This window comes from Metarhizium brunneum, chromosome 7, assembly GCF_013426205.1.
Source record: "Metarhizium brunneum chromosome 7, complete sequence".
NCBI lineage: Eukaryota > Fungi > Ascomycota > Sordariomycetes > Hypocreales > Clavicipitaceae > Metarhizium > Metarhizium brunneum.
The window spans coordinates 2,168,331-2,182,443 of record NC_089428.1 but is presented as its reverse complement, the minus strand read 5'-3'; the positions used below and the strand labels follow the sequence as shown (position 1 = coordinate 2,182,443).

The window sequence follows — 14,113 nt, the reverse complement described above, 5'->3', positions numbered from 1 at the left end:
CAGAACAGTAAGAGACCAGAGAAATAGACCGTTACGGTTTATATGGCATGAGCATTGTCTTGTTGGACATGGAAAGCGTAATCTATTTTGTATACTACATATCCTGGGCTGCTTGCCTCTGCGTATCGGCATCCCAACCGGGGCTATGAAACAACTGATACCTAGTATTACTTACTCCCTACGCCTTTTAGATCTTGTCTGTAAGGAAGTAAGCAGCGCTCAACTTGTTTACCATATATTTATACTCGGGAATCTGGAGAGGTAGCTGCCACCCGACGTGGTGGAAACAAGTGACTTATGTGCAATCTTCGGCCGATCTCAACATGTGCGATTTGATGGCGGGGAAAACAGCTCCCCCGATCGCCAAGGACAAATCAGCTCCGGTAACGAAACATCCAGGGCCGACGATCAAGTGTCAGTGGTGCCCGACGGTACTAGTATCATGATTGCCCCTCTGACTGTGTCGCCGCGGCTCTTCATCCAAGCCAGCCCCTGCAAACGTTGACGCATAAGTAAGCGCCTTAAATTCCAGAAGTTCCTGTGCAATCACGGCAGCGATGCGACTATGGCGTAAGCCGCAGCCTGTCCGCCAGCATCGGAACCAACCAGCGTAAAAACCAAGCGGTTTCTGACTTCCGAAAAGGTACATATAGCTCATAAAGCGCTGTGTCACTAAAACATGGTCCGGGGAGTAACAGGGCAGGTGAGACGAAACGTTTTGAGATCGTGGCATCCACACGCGCGTGACAGCGCCCCTAAAAATTTGACACGATTTGCTTCACGGGACGGTGGGAGGAAATAAGTCGAGTAGTATGTGCCCACACCGGCATTACTCTATGCGCCGAGTGGGCAAATACTTATTGCCTATACCTGTGGCAGGCGTCGCGGAATCAACTAATCTCAATTACAATTACGTTGAAACTGCCGGCGTCTGAGGACTACATCCACTTCCCCAAGGTCTATTTCACTGGCTGGCATTGACGGTATTTCAGGTGTGAGGAACCTGCTAGGATACGGTGGTAGGATTGGAGGAGTCGCATTGATAATATATTCCGTGACAAGAGTTACGCATCACCGAGCGCATGGGACCTTGTCTGATTGGTTAACTAGATTGGCTGCTACTCAGCTAGCATAGATTGACGTGGTCCATTTTGCATAAGAATTTGTCATTTACCTTAATATAAGCAATAACGTTATTGTGACGAGGTGTCAGCATGCTACATGGACTATCTCAATGCTGCGTGGCAAAGTGGGATAGTACTTCCCCGAAGAGTTTCAATTGCATTCTTATGCTATGACTCGTCGTTATAGATATATATATTTACTTAGGCAGCCTCTAGTCAGGGACAGAGGTCCGACACGAGTTATTGCCCGAAGATGCGGTATTAAAAGCATGAATAATATTAGTATTATTGAGAGCAATGCGCATTCAGATAACCAGGATTATAGCGGTTCCACACGGCCTTAGAAAAAGAAACCAAAAGATTTAAGATGCTACCAGACGTTACCTCGTCTAACACGGCTGCTGGAACTTTTCACTCTCTCTGTAAAAAAGTGGCATACAAATAGAACATTTCGTGATTAGCTACAAAACCACAAAACCACTTTTTGCTATTATAGCTTTTTTAAAAGCTCCTTTCTTGCTTTTAGCTCCCCAGGCCTTCGTGGTTTCGACACAGCAGCCCAATTTTCCAATGCCAGCTGGAGTTCTCCAGTTGTCTCTATTTCCGGTGCCGCCCACAAATACAACAGACCGCCAAGCTTTGACTGGGCGGCAAGTCTCAATGGAAACTGATAATTCCCGTCATTCTCGTTGTAGTCAGGTGTCCCTAGGGACTTTGAGTGAGATCGGAACACCACCTCAAAGGGTAATCGTAGAACCAGATACGAGGTCTATACTTCTTTAGGTTCCAAGACTGCCACCTGGCCACCAGGGCGAAGGATATGAGTCTACGTTTTTTGATTCGTGTCATAGCAGTTCTATACAAGAGCTTAGAAGCAAAAGAACCTACGCATATAGTAATATTAAGGCAGTCGAGGCGGAAGGGTATTAAGATGACGTCGCTATTGAAGGTAGGAAAATGGCTGACAACTACTACTTCATCTTTGACAAATAGTCTTCTAAGTATGTATAGGTCAGCCCGTGGGCTCAATGATAGTTGGTGTTGTGTACACAAACACGACTAACACTGCTATAAATCGGCATGTCGTGATCCTACCTCTATTCCCAGTTCTCGGCCATGATGATGATGTCTCTATGCCACGAAAGCTCTTTAACTAGAAAATTGTACGAAGCACCATCGCCAGCATGGGCGTGGCTCGCTTACTTTCGGCGGATAGGATGCCAGCAAGTTTTCTGGTCCGCTTGAGAAGCTCGAAATGGTGCCTGGGAAGGAGCAGTAAGTGTCGGGTTGTACTATTATGGAGCTATTGCCTATACTAATGCTAGTCGCAGAGCTTCCATTCTTATCCCACGTGTTTCTTTTAATCGAGGCGGCCGTCAGGATGTCGTCGTGGATAGTGAGAGTAACCAAGGCAACCCCGTTGACCTGGGACTGGATTCTGGGTCTGCGGGTTTCCGTCTTACTCCCAACATATCACAAGATTGACTTCACAGCAAACGCATGAGCTACTGTAAATGGAGATTTTGTGGAATTCGGCTGCAATATCATAGACTCCGGAGCAGCTATTGATTTCATATTACCGATAACACGGTTATCCCTGCACCTCGCTTGGATTTTGTATCTGGCCGAAAAGACTCTGGCAGAATCTGCACCCTAGCCATTGACGGCACCATACCAGATAATTTGATTGGCAATTGTGCACATCAGGAACCAGAATGGGACCAGTAGCCACCCGTAGCCCCAGGTTCCTTTCGGACTGCACAGGTACCTCCGCACAATCCGTGGCATAGTCTATAGGGTAGTAGGTGCCATTTTTATAGCTCTTAATAGACAGGCTCGCGAATCTAGCTAGGTGAAGGTTCGTTGTTTCTTTCAATACCGAAAGCATGCTCTGCAAATTCAACTTCCAAATCGAAAATTGCTTGTTGACCGTCAGATATGCCCTTCAGTTCGAGAAGACGCGGAAGGTCTTCCTCAATAGATGGCGAAGATACGGAGATTGTGTGATCTCGGTGGTAGCCATTTTGAACTTGGATGAGCTGAGACCTTCAACAAGATGGGTTTGGAAAGAAAGATGACCACGAGCATTATTACTTCTTGCGAGACAAATACACCCACACAGAAGCTCGTACTGGATGTAGAGGAGCCCTTGCCAAAATATCGTACGTCATACAATGGCGTCTCAGTTAATACATCAATTGATAGGGCATTGCATGCCAAACTGGGGCTGTAGCAACCTGGCTACCTTGCTCAGGCCCCGGGAGAGGATTCTGGCTACAGTTGGCTACATATGTATCATGCAAGTCATAATTCTCGGGCAGTGGCCGATACAACAGGTCTTTACCCGCCCCATAAACAATGTTTACTGCTGTTTATCAATGCCTAGAACCGCAGGTCGAAAGAACAAGTACTTTATTACTGCCAGAAGCGCAATGGATGTCTGTTGAAAGATCTGACAACTACCTTGACGCCGGTGCTATATTGAGCCTTAACGGCCGTGACACTATGTAGGCAGCCTTAGTAATACGACTGCAAATATCCCCATCGTTAAACAAGGCGCAGAAATTTTCACCGTAGTTGATTAGATACTTTATAAGATATTGGTCTGAAATGTCCATCCACTCACGCGGCGAACCACATGCATCAACCCCGGGGCGTGTTGTGTTACACGGAAATGGCTGGTTACACAAAGGCTACGGTCACGAGGCCTGGGGCAAAGTCCCTCACCGACTTCTTGTATTGAAAGACGTCTTTGACCTTGAAGGCCTCGAGGAAAACCAAGGACCTTTGATACAAAAGACTGTTATTAGATGAATTGAGCTATTGCTCCAAGCCCTCTTTCCGAGCCCTTGTCACATGTTGTCCATGATGCCGGATTTGAGACACAGCCGCCAGCTATCGGAAATTTTTCTCGACATACATGTAGCAGACGATTACCGGCGTATTGAACTGGACTGTACTGCCGATTGTCAACTTGCATATTACATATGTAGTCGTAGAAAAAATTATGCTGGTCTGTCCCCTGAAATGAACAAAGCCAGAAAGTATTGGAAATGGCACGGCTGAACGATTATGACGTCAGTCTATCAAACTCTCGACTACTCGCACGAGTTTCTAGTGGAGTCAATGGAACAATCGACGCCGATGAGCAAGAGCAGCGTGCTGGAGAGAAGTGGTATGTGTCAATTGATGATAGAAGGCCTCCATCTATCCTTGACGACTTCTTGAGTCCCAACAGAGTACCAGCCGCTTTCAGCTATCAATGTGTAGATGTGTCGGGTTGAATTCCTCCTTGGTTGGCCCTGCAATTGGCGGGATTGAGATGTGCTCGGCGAATGATGATGCGGGCCAGGATTGATTTTCAATGTTTACAGTACATCTGGACCCCTGAAAAAGTGTCAAGTAGTGGGGCTGCTTCCGTTTCCAGGGACTCGACACGACTTGGCCATTTCAAATCAGTACACATGCATGTACAATGTATTGATCAATTTACATATTTAAATAGAGTCCCGACATCAGTTGACAGACAGATGCCGTGTTTGTCACTGGGGCCAGACAACATTAAAGTGCCACCCGGCCGCGCCTCGACCCAGACCCATCGCACCAACAACATCGTCACCAATAAAACAACATTGAAGCGGCCGAACGCGTCAGAAGAAACAAAAAAACAACATCTCGCTGCACACGATTCGGAACCATAGTGCAGGACGGCTCGACACATGTGCGTATGTGATTGACATTTTGCAGCACGCATCATTGCTCCTCGATCAGTCGTCACCCACCAGAGTCACCACAGCCTCCTCGCTCGTCGTCTTGGCCAGGAGCCAGGACTCACGACTTCAACGCTCCACCAGACACAGACCAGGGTTGCGCCATCCGCCATCCAGCATCCGCCTGGACCCAAACCTCCAAACTAGACCAAGCCAGGCCGAAGCCGCTCTCCACCATGACTTTTGCTGTGAAGCTGGCCGCTGGCCTGCCCGTCGCGACGAACGCCACCGCCCAACATCAACCATCTCAACCGCAGCCGCCGCCGCAGCAGCAGCAATCGCAGCAGCTTCAGCCTCCACCTCCGCAGCCGCAGCCGCAGACCTCATCACAGCAGTATCAACAGCACCAGTACGCGTCGCAGCCGCAGCCGCAGCCGGTCCAAGTCCAAGTCCAAGTCCGCTCGCCGCAGTACCAGCAGCCGCAGCATCACCAGCAGCAGCAGCTCGCCATGAACGGCATCAACGGCAACATGGGCGGCGCGCCTCCCATGCCCGCCGGCCCAACCCCCGCCGGCCACCAAGCCGAGCTCAACTACATCTACGGCATGGTCGAGGAGCTGAGCCGCCAGCTCGCAGACAACCGCCGGGTGACGGAAGACATTGTCAACGGGCTGGGCAAAGTCCGCAGCAAGGCCAAGAACCAGAACCTGTCCAACGACGAGCTAATAGCCTCTGCGGCATCCGACCTCCAAGGTAAACACCAACCACGCCCCCATCATGTCTTTGCCCCTAAAAAAAAAAGAGTAAATCAACCAGCTAATCTCCAATATCGGGCGCAGCCGACTCCCAAAACCTCGACACCATCGTGTCCATCCTCTCCGAGTCCCTCGAAAAGGCCAACTTGAGCCGCGACGCCAACGCGGTGCTGCTGACGCAGTACGCCAACATGATGTCCACCATGCTCAAGCAGTTCCACGAATACAAGGCCAAGCACGTGGCCGACGTGGCCGCCTGGCACCGCTCGTACCGGGTGCAGCTCGACGAGGCGCGGCAGGAGAACAGCCGCCTGCGCGAGCAGATCTGGGAGATGCAGACGCACGCGAGCCGCGCCAACGAAAACCTCCGCCTGTTCCGGAGCAAGTACGACGAGGACGCGGAGCGGTGGGAGAAGCGGGTCGAGGGCACGAGCGTGCGGCAGGAGCTGCGCTTCTGGAAGAGAATGGCCATGCCGGAGCTCGACGACGACGACTCGTACTGGAGCGGCGACGACGACGTCATTGACGAGGCGGAGAAGGAGAGGCTCCGCGACCTGGAGCAGAGGGCCGCCCAGGAGCAGCTGATGGAGGGCCAGGTGGACGACGATGCTGCCGAGGGCCAGATGCAGAGCGGGCACGCGCAGATGGCCGCGCACGCGGGCGTCATGGGCGGCATCGCCATGCAGAGGGATGAGTCGGCGAGGGCGGTGCCGGTGCCACCCCCGAGGCCCTTGAGCGCCGCGTCGAGTACCGGGTCGACGGGGCAGTAGAGCAGGAATCACGACGAGACGGACGGATACCCCCTTTTTATGTATGTGTATTAACAATTGCATGGCTGGTTGCCAACATTCTTGCCTGTGGTTTTGCCCGTATAACGCCTATATTACCGTAATGTTCAAGACTACATTCGATCCCATTGGTCATGCCGTCTGCACCTGACTTGCAAGATACGCTTCAAATTAACATCCGCTCTGCTCACGCCTCCCGTCGCTGCCCCCCTCCCCATCCTTTGCATCGGCTGCCGCCTGTCCGGCTTCTTTGATGCCTTGCTCATCGCCACGCAGCTTCGCAAAGTACGCCTTGATATCCTCCGCCCCAACCGCCCTACCACTCTCTGCAAACTGCTGGAAGAACGGCTTCAGCTGCTCCTTGAGGTGGTTATACGCCATGACGCCTTCGATGGCTCGGACGCGATCTACGTTCCGCAGGGCGCTTTCGCCTCGCTCAAGGAGACTGCCGCTGCCATGGGTGGAGCCGCCGTGTTGTGAGGCGCCGTCTTCCGAGATGGGTGGCTCGTATACCTCTTCTTCTTCGAGGAGTTGCGGGTGGGCGTTGAGGATGCGGTAGCAGTCTATGCAGCGGCACAGCTGGTCCCGGAATCCTTCTTTGAAAAAGAGCGAAAATTGACCCGTTGGCGCGGCGGGCAGGTTTGGAAGCTTGCATCCCAACGGGGTGTTGTCTGTCTTGGTAGCTTCTAGAGTAGATGTCGTGCTGTCTTCGTTGGGTTCGGTTTTAAGATCTGGGGTTTGCTCGTCGCTCTTAATACGCTTGGCTTCCGCAGATTCTTCGATATTGTCGTCGCCCTTGCGTTTTCTGGAACTAGGCTCCTCTTCTGGTTTAATTTCTGGCTTGGTTTGGCTGTCCTCGGCCTGGTTGAGGAAAATGGCTGGCAGAAATCCTGAAGTGCCAGCGTAGCGCTTCATCCAAGGATGAGCGTCTACACACTTGTAGCACAGGAAGCCCTCAAAGTTGTCCTCGTCAGGGAAGCCGGGAGGCATGGGCGGTTCATCCTCGTCGTCGAGCACAGCCACATCGGCATTGTTCGCTGGGGCGTCTGGCTGGTCTTCGTTGGCTTCTGAGATGGTGGCCAAGGCGCTGCCGTTTGCTGCACTGCCTGATGATTTTCTCTTGACACCTCCCATCTTTTCGAACCACTTGGGGCCCATGCCTACTAGACAGCCGGGATGGTACCAGTCCTCGCCGCAGCCTCCGGATTCGTGAGTACCGAGTCCTAGGCACTGAAACATTGTGCCCTTTTGCTGAAACGGATCATAATCGCATTCACATCCGCAAAAGATGTTGCGGAAGTTCTTGTTGTATTTATTGTTGACGTCTGGTTCTTCTGAATGAACGTTGCCTTTGGTGTTGGTCGCTTCGTTCGTTCGGAGTGTGCATGGACTTGTCACCGGGATTCTTTTGGTACCGCAATCGCATGTAAAGCTTCGTTTCTGGAAGATTTCCACTAGCGTGTGTTCGCCGTGGCATTGCACGGAGCAAGCATAGCATACTCCTGCTGGCTTCCACTCGGCTAGGTCGGCTGTGGCAGGATTGCATGTTAGGCAGGCAAAGACGTTTTGTCGAAGCGGTCCAAGAATCTTCGTGCAGCTTTCGATACTCTGCTACTGTCAGTGATGGGCAATGGGGCTGAAGTAGCATTAACTGGTGACCAACATAGGGAAGCGCTTCGCGGGCATCAGCCTCAAGGAGCTCCTGGTTGCGAAGAAAGCTGCGGAGAGAATTAGACAAGCTCACATGTATGCTTCGATATGTGCATTGGAACCTACTCTGCTGCTGTCTGCGAATCATCCGAGGCTTGCGATTGCTGGGAAAAGCTATTGCTGCGTGCTGGTGCAGCCTTCTCTTGGGGGGAATTAGTCGACATTGTGATGGGGGCGTTTGCGTGCAAATAAAGCAAATACAAGTAGAGGTGTGGATCTGCAGTAGTTATGACAACACAAATGAGTAAAAAGTTTCAATTCTTGCTGGCATTTAGACTAGATTTTGATAGATCTGAAGCTGGTGGCATCAGTCTGAAGGGTGACGGCGAAGGGTGTTGCGACTGATTTGACGCATGATGGTGGGCAGTGGACAGCTGGTGACGGATGTGTAGCGACAAAATAACGCGATACGGTTTTGCGGCAGAAAGTGTCGGACGATGCGGGGCATATTTTTGTCAGCTCCCTGGTTTGTGCAACCACTTTGCGCGTGCTCTAATTTGGTCTAGCGCCTCAACCACTTAACGCGTGAGACGCGTCTCGAAAACGCGACATTGAATGCGATGCCAGGCTCCCTTTCGTCCCACATCTTAACTCGCTCCAATTTATCATTTATCTCTCCTGTCCGACAACATACGCCCCGCCAATTTGTATTCTGTCCGCCTATCTGCTCTGCACATTCTTCCGAACTGAACTTGGCGACTAGAACACCCAGGAGATGAGGTAGACTTTTCCCTTGTGCACAATTTGCAGCAAATTGAACTAACAACAGCATAGTTCCCCGCTCCACAATAGCTCGACCTCGGGCAACCGTGGCGCTGGTCCACGATCGAACCGCAAACGCTCGCGAGCAGGTGGTGATGATGCCACATCTTCTGTCGGGCTAGGCTCAAGCCCTATGCCCTCATCTCCTCCGGCCCCTTTTAACATTGAGCACGGCGTCGAAGACGATGATGACGTCGAAGAGGAGGCCGAAATCCAAGACGATCTTGACGATATTGATGAAATGGCTGATGACGATGTTGATCTTTTCCGTGAGGGCTTTGAAACAGATTACAGATCGCGTGAAGATGATGCCTACGAGGGTATGGGCCTGGACGACGACGGTGAATTCGACGACATGGATCTGGGCTCCAGACGGAGGCTGGAGGCACAGTTGAATCGACGAGACAGGGAAGTTGCCCGTCGACAGCGTATTCCAGCCGCTTTTCTCCCGGGTGATGATGATGATGGCGAAATTGACCTTACTGCGCAACCTCGCCGACGTCGCCACCACTATGACGAGGACCCTGACGATGCCATGGATGCCGACATTATGGACGAGGAACTTTCACTTGAAGCGCTCGGCGATGTCAAGGCTGCTAATCTGACTGAGTGGGTTTCGCAACCTCCGGTCCAGAGAACAGTCAAGCGTGAATTCAAAGCATTCCTCACCTCCTATACAGATGCTTCTGGCTCGTCTGTTTACGGTAACCGCATTCGTACTCTCGGTGAAATCAACGCCGAGTCACTCGAGGTCTCCTATGAGCACTTGTCCGAAAGCAAGGCCATCTTGGCATACTTCTTGGCAAATGCCCCTTCGGAAATGCTGAAGCTCTTTGATGAGGTCGCCATGGATGTAGTTCTCCTGCATTACCCAGATTATGAGCGCATCCACTCGGAAATCCACGTGCGCATCTTTGACCTGCCTGTGCACTACACCCTTCGCCAATTGCGTCAATCGCACCTAAACTGTCTTGTTCGCGTTAGCGGTGTTGTAACTCGACGAAGTGGTGTCTTCCCTCAGCTCAAATATGTCAAATTTGACTGCACCAAGTGTGGTATCACCCTGGGACCGTTCCAGCAAGAGTCCAATGTCGAAGTCAAAATCACCTATTGCCAGAGCTGTCAGTCTCGAGGTCCCTTTACACTCAACTCAGAAAAGACTGTATATCGAAACTATCAGAAGTTGACCCTGCAGGAGTCTCCTGGTACAGTCCCGGCTGGTCGCTTGCCGCGAACTCGCGAAGTCATCTTGCTGTGGGATCTTATTGACAAGGCCAAGCCTGGCGAGGAGATTGAAGTAACTGGCATCTACCGCAACAACTACGATGCACAACTCAACAACAGAAATGGTTTCCCTGTTTTTGCCACTATCTTGGAAGCAAACAATGTCATTAAAGCGCACGATCAGCTGGCGGGATTCCGCATGACGGAGGAAGATGAGCACGAAATTCGCAAGCTGTCACGGGACCCCAACATTGTGGACAAGATCATCAACTCCATGGCCCCCAGCATTTATGGCCACACTGACATCAAGACTGCCGTAGCCCTTTCACTGTTTGGCGGTGTAGCAAAGACGACAAAGGGACAACACCATGTCCGCGGTGACATCAACGTACTTCTTCTTGGCGACCCTGGTACCGCCAAGTCTCAGGTGCTCAAGTACGTTGAAAAGACAGCACACAGAGCTGTATTTGCAACTGGTCAAGGTGCCAGTGCCGTCGGTTTGACAGCCAGTGTGCGGCGCGATCCTTTGACCAGCGAATGGACCCTCGAAGGCGGTGCCTTGGTGTTAGCCGACCGAGGTACTTGCTTGATCGACGAATTTGACAAGATGAATGACCAAGATCGGACATCTATCCACGAAGCCATGGAGCAGCAGACCATCTCCATCTCCAAGGCTGGTATTGTGACAACACTACAGGCGCGATGCGGAATTATTGCAGCCGCCAATCCCCCGGCCGGCCGCTACAACTCTACCCTGCCCTTCTCACAAAACGTCAACCTCACTGAGCCCATTCTGTCACGTTTCGATATTTTGTGTGTCGTGAGGGATACTGTCGAGCCTGAAGAGGACGAACGACTGGCTCGGTTTATTGTTGGATCCCACAGCCGCAGCCACCCTCTTAGCCAACCGACCCAGGACTCGATGCAAGTTGAACAATCTTCCCTGCAGGCAGAGACCCAGGGGACATCTGCTTCGTCAACAAAGAAGGAGGGTGATATTCCGCAAGCCCTACTTCGCAAGTACATCCTGTACGCGCGGGAGCGATGCCACCCTAAGCTGTACCACATGGACGAGGACAAGGTCGCTCGGTTATTTGCCGACATGCGCAGGGAATCGCTTGCCACTGGCGCTTACCCCATTACTGTATGCTCTCACATATCCGCCTCTCGTAACAAGTCGAATTGTGCTAACATGCAACACACAGGTCCGTCATCTGGAAGCCATCATTCGTATCAGCGAAGCTTTCTGCAGGATGCGCCTGTCGGAATACTGCTCCACGCACGACATTGACCGTGCCATTGCCGTTACGGTGGAAAGCTTTGTCGGCAGCCAGAAGCTCAGCTGCAAGAAGGCTTTGTCTCGTGCATTTGCCAAGTACACCCTTACAAGACCGGGTGCCAGTCAGAGAAGAGGTGCTCAGAGACGCACAGCTACTGCTTCAGCCTAAGACAGAATCATCATTTGACGCTGCAGGTATGATGGTCGGGGTGTTTGGGCTTTATGATCAGTTGGTAGCCTGGTGTATTTAGGGGGTTACGTGTATGGCTCATGAATTTTAGACGGATGTATATGGATTACTTTGCGGGAACTGTACCCTGGCGCCGGGGCGTGGTATCTACGATAGTTGCATAATGAACAAAGATCAAAGCCTAGCGACGGCGCATCCGGTGTCTATATTTGCATAACCCGTCGTCCATGTTGCCAGTCGGGACGACGTTTAAAACGGCATGTGCACGATTTGCGTGTCATGACTCATCACATCTTCAGCTTTCTTCTGAAAATAAACCCTCCTGAATCTATCCTCCGTCTCTCCACCTCATTGTACACCCGATTCTTGGTCTATACGAGTCCTGACACCACCCTCCAATACAGCCCTTCCCCCGAGCTCCCCCGTGGGCGAAGCTTCTCTCCTACGACTAGGCGCAGGTAGCATTTCCCGTCTCGGCATTCACAGTACATGGACACCCGCTTTTTTAATAATAACACGAGTTTATTAGTTTCTGTAGTCACTAACATAAATAGAAATAAAATGCACTACGAAGAATTTAGGCCAGGAGCACGGGGTGGAGAGAATATAAGATCATGGTTACCGCCAACTTCTACCGTGATACGTATCGTGGGTTCGGTTTGTCTGAATTGTGCCGTCTACAATGACTGGCTGGTCGTTATTCTTCCTGTCGTCAAGTATGACTGCAGATACTGCAAAGAGCCTATTAGTACTTGATCGATCCTCTACATGCATCGGTCGACTTCCTATTAGAAGCTCTTGCTAAGCCGGCAGCTGGGTTAGCAGCTTCCTCTCAACCTTGGCTTCTTCGTCGCCCCTGTTGTACGTTCAATGCTAGTGGACTGTTTCGAGTCGCCGTCCATATTAGACCCGGCGTCCTTTGCCTCCATCTCTGCCAAGTTACGCCATGGCCTTGCTGAGCTGGCTTGGCGCTGTGGGCACGGGCTCCCCAGGTATCTTCGCGGCGCCGATCGATACCTATGTTTCTATTCTCGTCTGCTATTCCCCGATTAGGAAAGAGAAGCCGGGCCAGGGCCACTTAAGGTCAACTGTTGGTATTAATAAATTCATGTCAGCTAGGCAGCACCCCTCTCGTTGTAAGTTGGACCAGATATCTGGACCTTTACTTAAGCTTTTCTCTGCCCATCTAACAAATACTCCTGTTTAGCACTTTGAACGACCTTTGATGCGGCAGGAGGCTGTGTACAATTGATACATTAGATATAAGTGTCTTGTCATTAAATTACCAGCCTAATACTATCTTCTATAGCTCAGCAATAGTATAGTCTTTCGCTATTTCTGCTTACACGCCGTCTTCGAGTATGCCGGTCAGCTCTCTTGATGCAAACTCCCACCCAAACCTCAAGTCACATAGCCTGGTTATGCTCTCCGTAACTGACGACCTATCGCAAGATAACCGCTCAATGCTGCACTTCTTTCAAGAAGTCGTGCGCGGCACCTGGCAGGTCCACTTGCAGACCTTCCTCTGGCTATAGTTGGGTATTTCGAAGCGGCAAGCCTGCCCGTCCGGGCATATGTTGTCATTGGTGCAGTCCTTGGCGTTGTTGATTGGGATGGATGTGCAGCGGCAGTTGCAGCGATCTTTAGAAACGGCGGTCGCGGCGGTCGCGAAGGCAAAGACGACGGCAAGCAGAGACTTGAGATGCATTTTGATATATGTTGCGCGAGCGCGTGCGTGTGTGTATATAAGTGTGTGTCTGTGTGTAAGTGTGTGTACAACAGAGCCCGTCTGACCCTACGCTTTTATAAGTGTTGAGCCGCCTTGCTCGAAATACCAAGAAAAGTCTTTGCTACCGAGTACTCCGTACATATGTAAATATTAAAGCATTAGCTGCCAAGCTTGACGGCGCAGTGCAAGGACGTCCATGGTAGCATCCAAGGCCGAGGCTGACGTAAAAGCCAAGCCACCAGCCTAACTGCCGACATGGATCGACGACGATGTTGACTTTCAAGAGAGCAGGATTTGATCAACATTGGCTCATCGTTCGCCCTTTCACCTAGCGTTGGTCTGAGTTGCCAAGAACTGCGGCAAGACAACTATGAGTTGTGTCTCAAGTGCTATGACGTGGTGGAAACAGAGGCGCCCAGGAACTAGTGGCTGGCTTGGTACCTCTTTGAAAAGCGGTCAATGCTGCTCTCGGAACGCAGAATAAACTACAAGAAAACCATTGCGTTGCCACAGTAAGTGGACAGTTGACGTCCGTCATCCCCTCTCGAAAACTGAGGATACCATTTCGTTTCGTTTGAGCGATTCTAACATTGAATTAGTTACCACCTAGACAATATGGGTGGACATTTTCTATGTGGGAGGCGGCAAAACTATTCGTGTCTGTCTCAAGATCCTGCTAGCCAGACAGGATGGAAAAGAGATACAAAGCGGCAGTGCAAAAGGCATGCAGCGATAGCCCGATCCCGGTTCCTATGCATTCGCGTCTAACATATATTTATAGTATAGCTCAACTTATTTCCATAGTCTTTGTGGCTTGCATCACTGTCAGTTTGGCGTTTGCC

At 51.2% G+C, this 14,113-nt stretch overlaps 3 protein-coding genes across 3 annotated transcripts; 2 read left to right on the top strand and 1 right to left on the bottom strand.

Moving 5' to 3' along the window:
* Positions 1-5,070: 5,070 nt before the first annotated feature.
* Positions 5,071-6,359, top strand: G6M90_00g112040 (uncharacterized protein; the record flags this gene model as incomplete). The annotated part of the gene is made up of 2 exons (XM_014684789.1): positions 5,071-5,587; positions 5,674-6,359. 2 exons carry the CDS (start codon positions 5,071-5,073, stop codon positions 6,357-6,359), a joined length of 1,203 nt encoding a protein of 400 aa, XP_014540275.1.
* Positions 6,360-6,548: 189 nt separating this feature from the next.
* mlo2 lies at positions 6,549-8,251 on the bottom strand (the record flags this gene model as incomplete). The annotated part of the gene is made up of 3 exons (XM_014684788.1): positions 6,549-7,985; positions 8,041-8,095; positions 8,154-8,251. 3 exons carry the CDS (start codon positions 8,249-8,251, stop codon positions 6,549-6,551), a joined length of 1,590 nt encoding a protein of 529 aa, XP_014540274.1.
* Positions 8,252-8,802: 551 nt separating this feature from the next.
* On the top strand, positions 8,803-11,521 carry mcm2 (DNA replication licensing factor mcm2; the record flags this gene model as incomplete). Its single annotated transcript, XM_014684787.1, has 3 exons — positions 8,803-8,807; positions 8,862-11,217; positions 11,279-11,521. 3 exons carry the CDS (start codon positions 8,803-8,805, stop codon positions 11,519-11,521), a joined length of 2,604 nt encoding a protein of 867 aa, XP_014540273.1.
* Between the last annotated feature and the right edge of the window lie 2,592 nt (positions 11,522-14,113).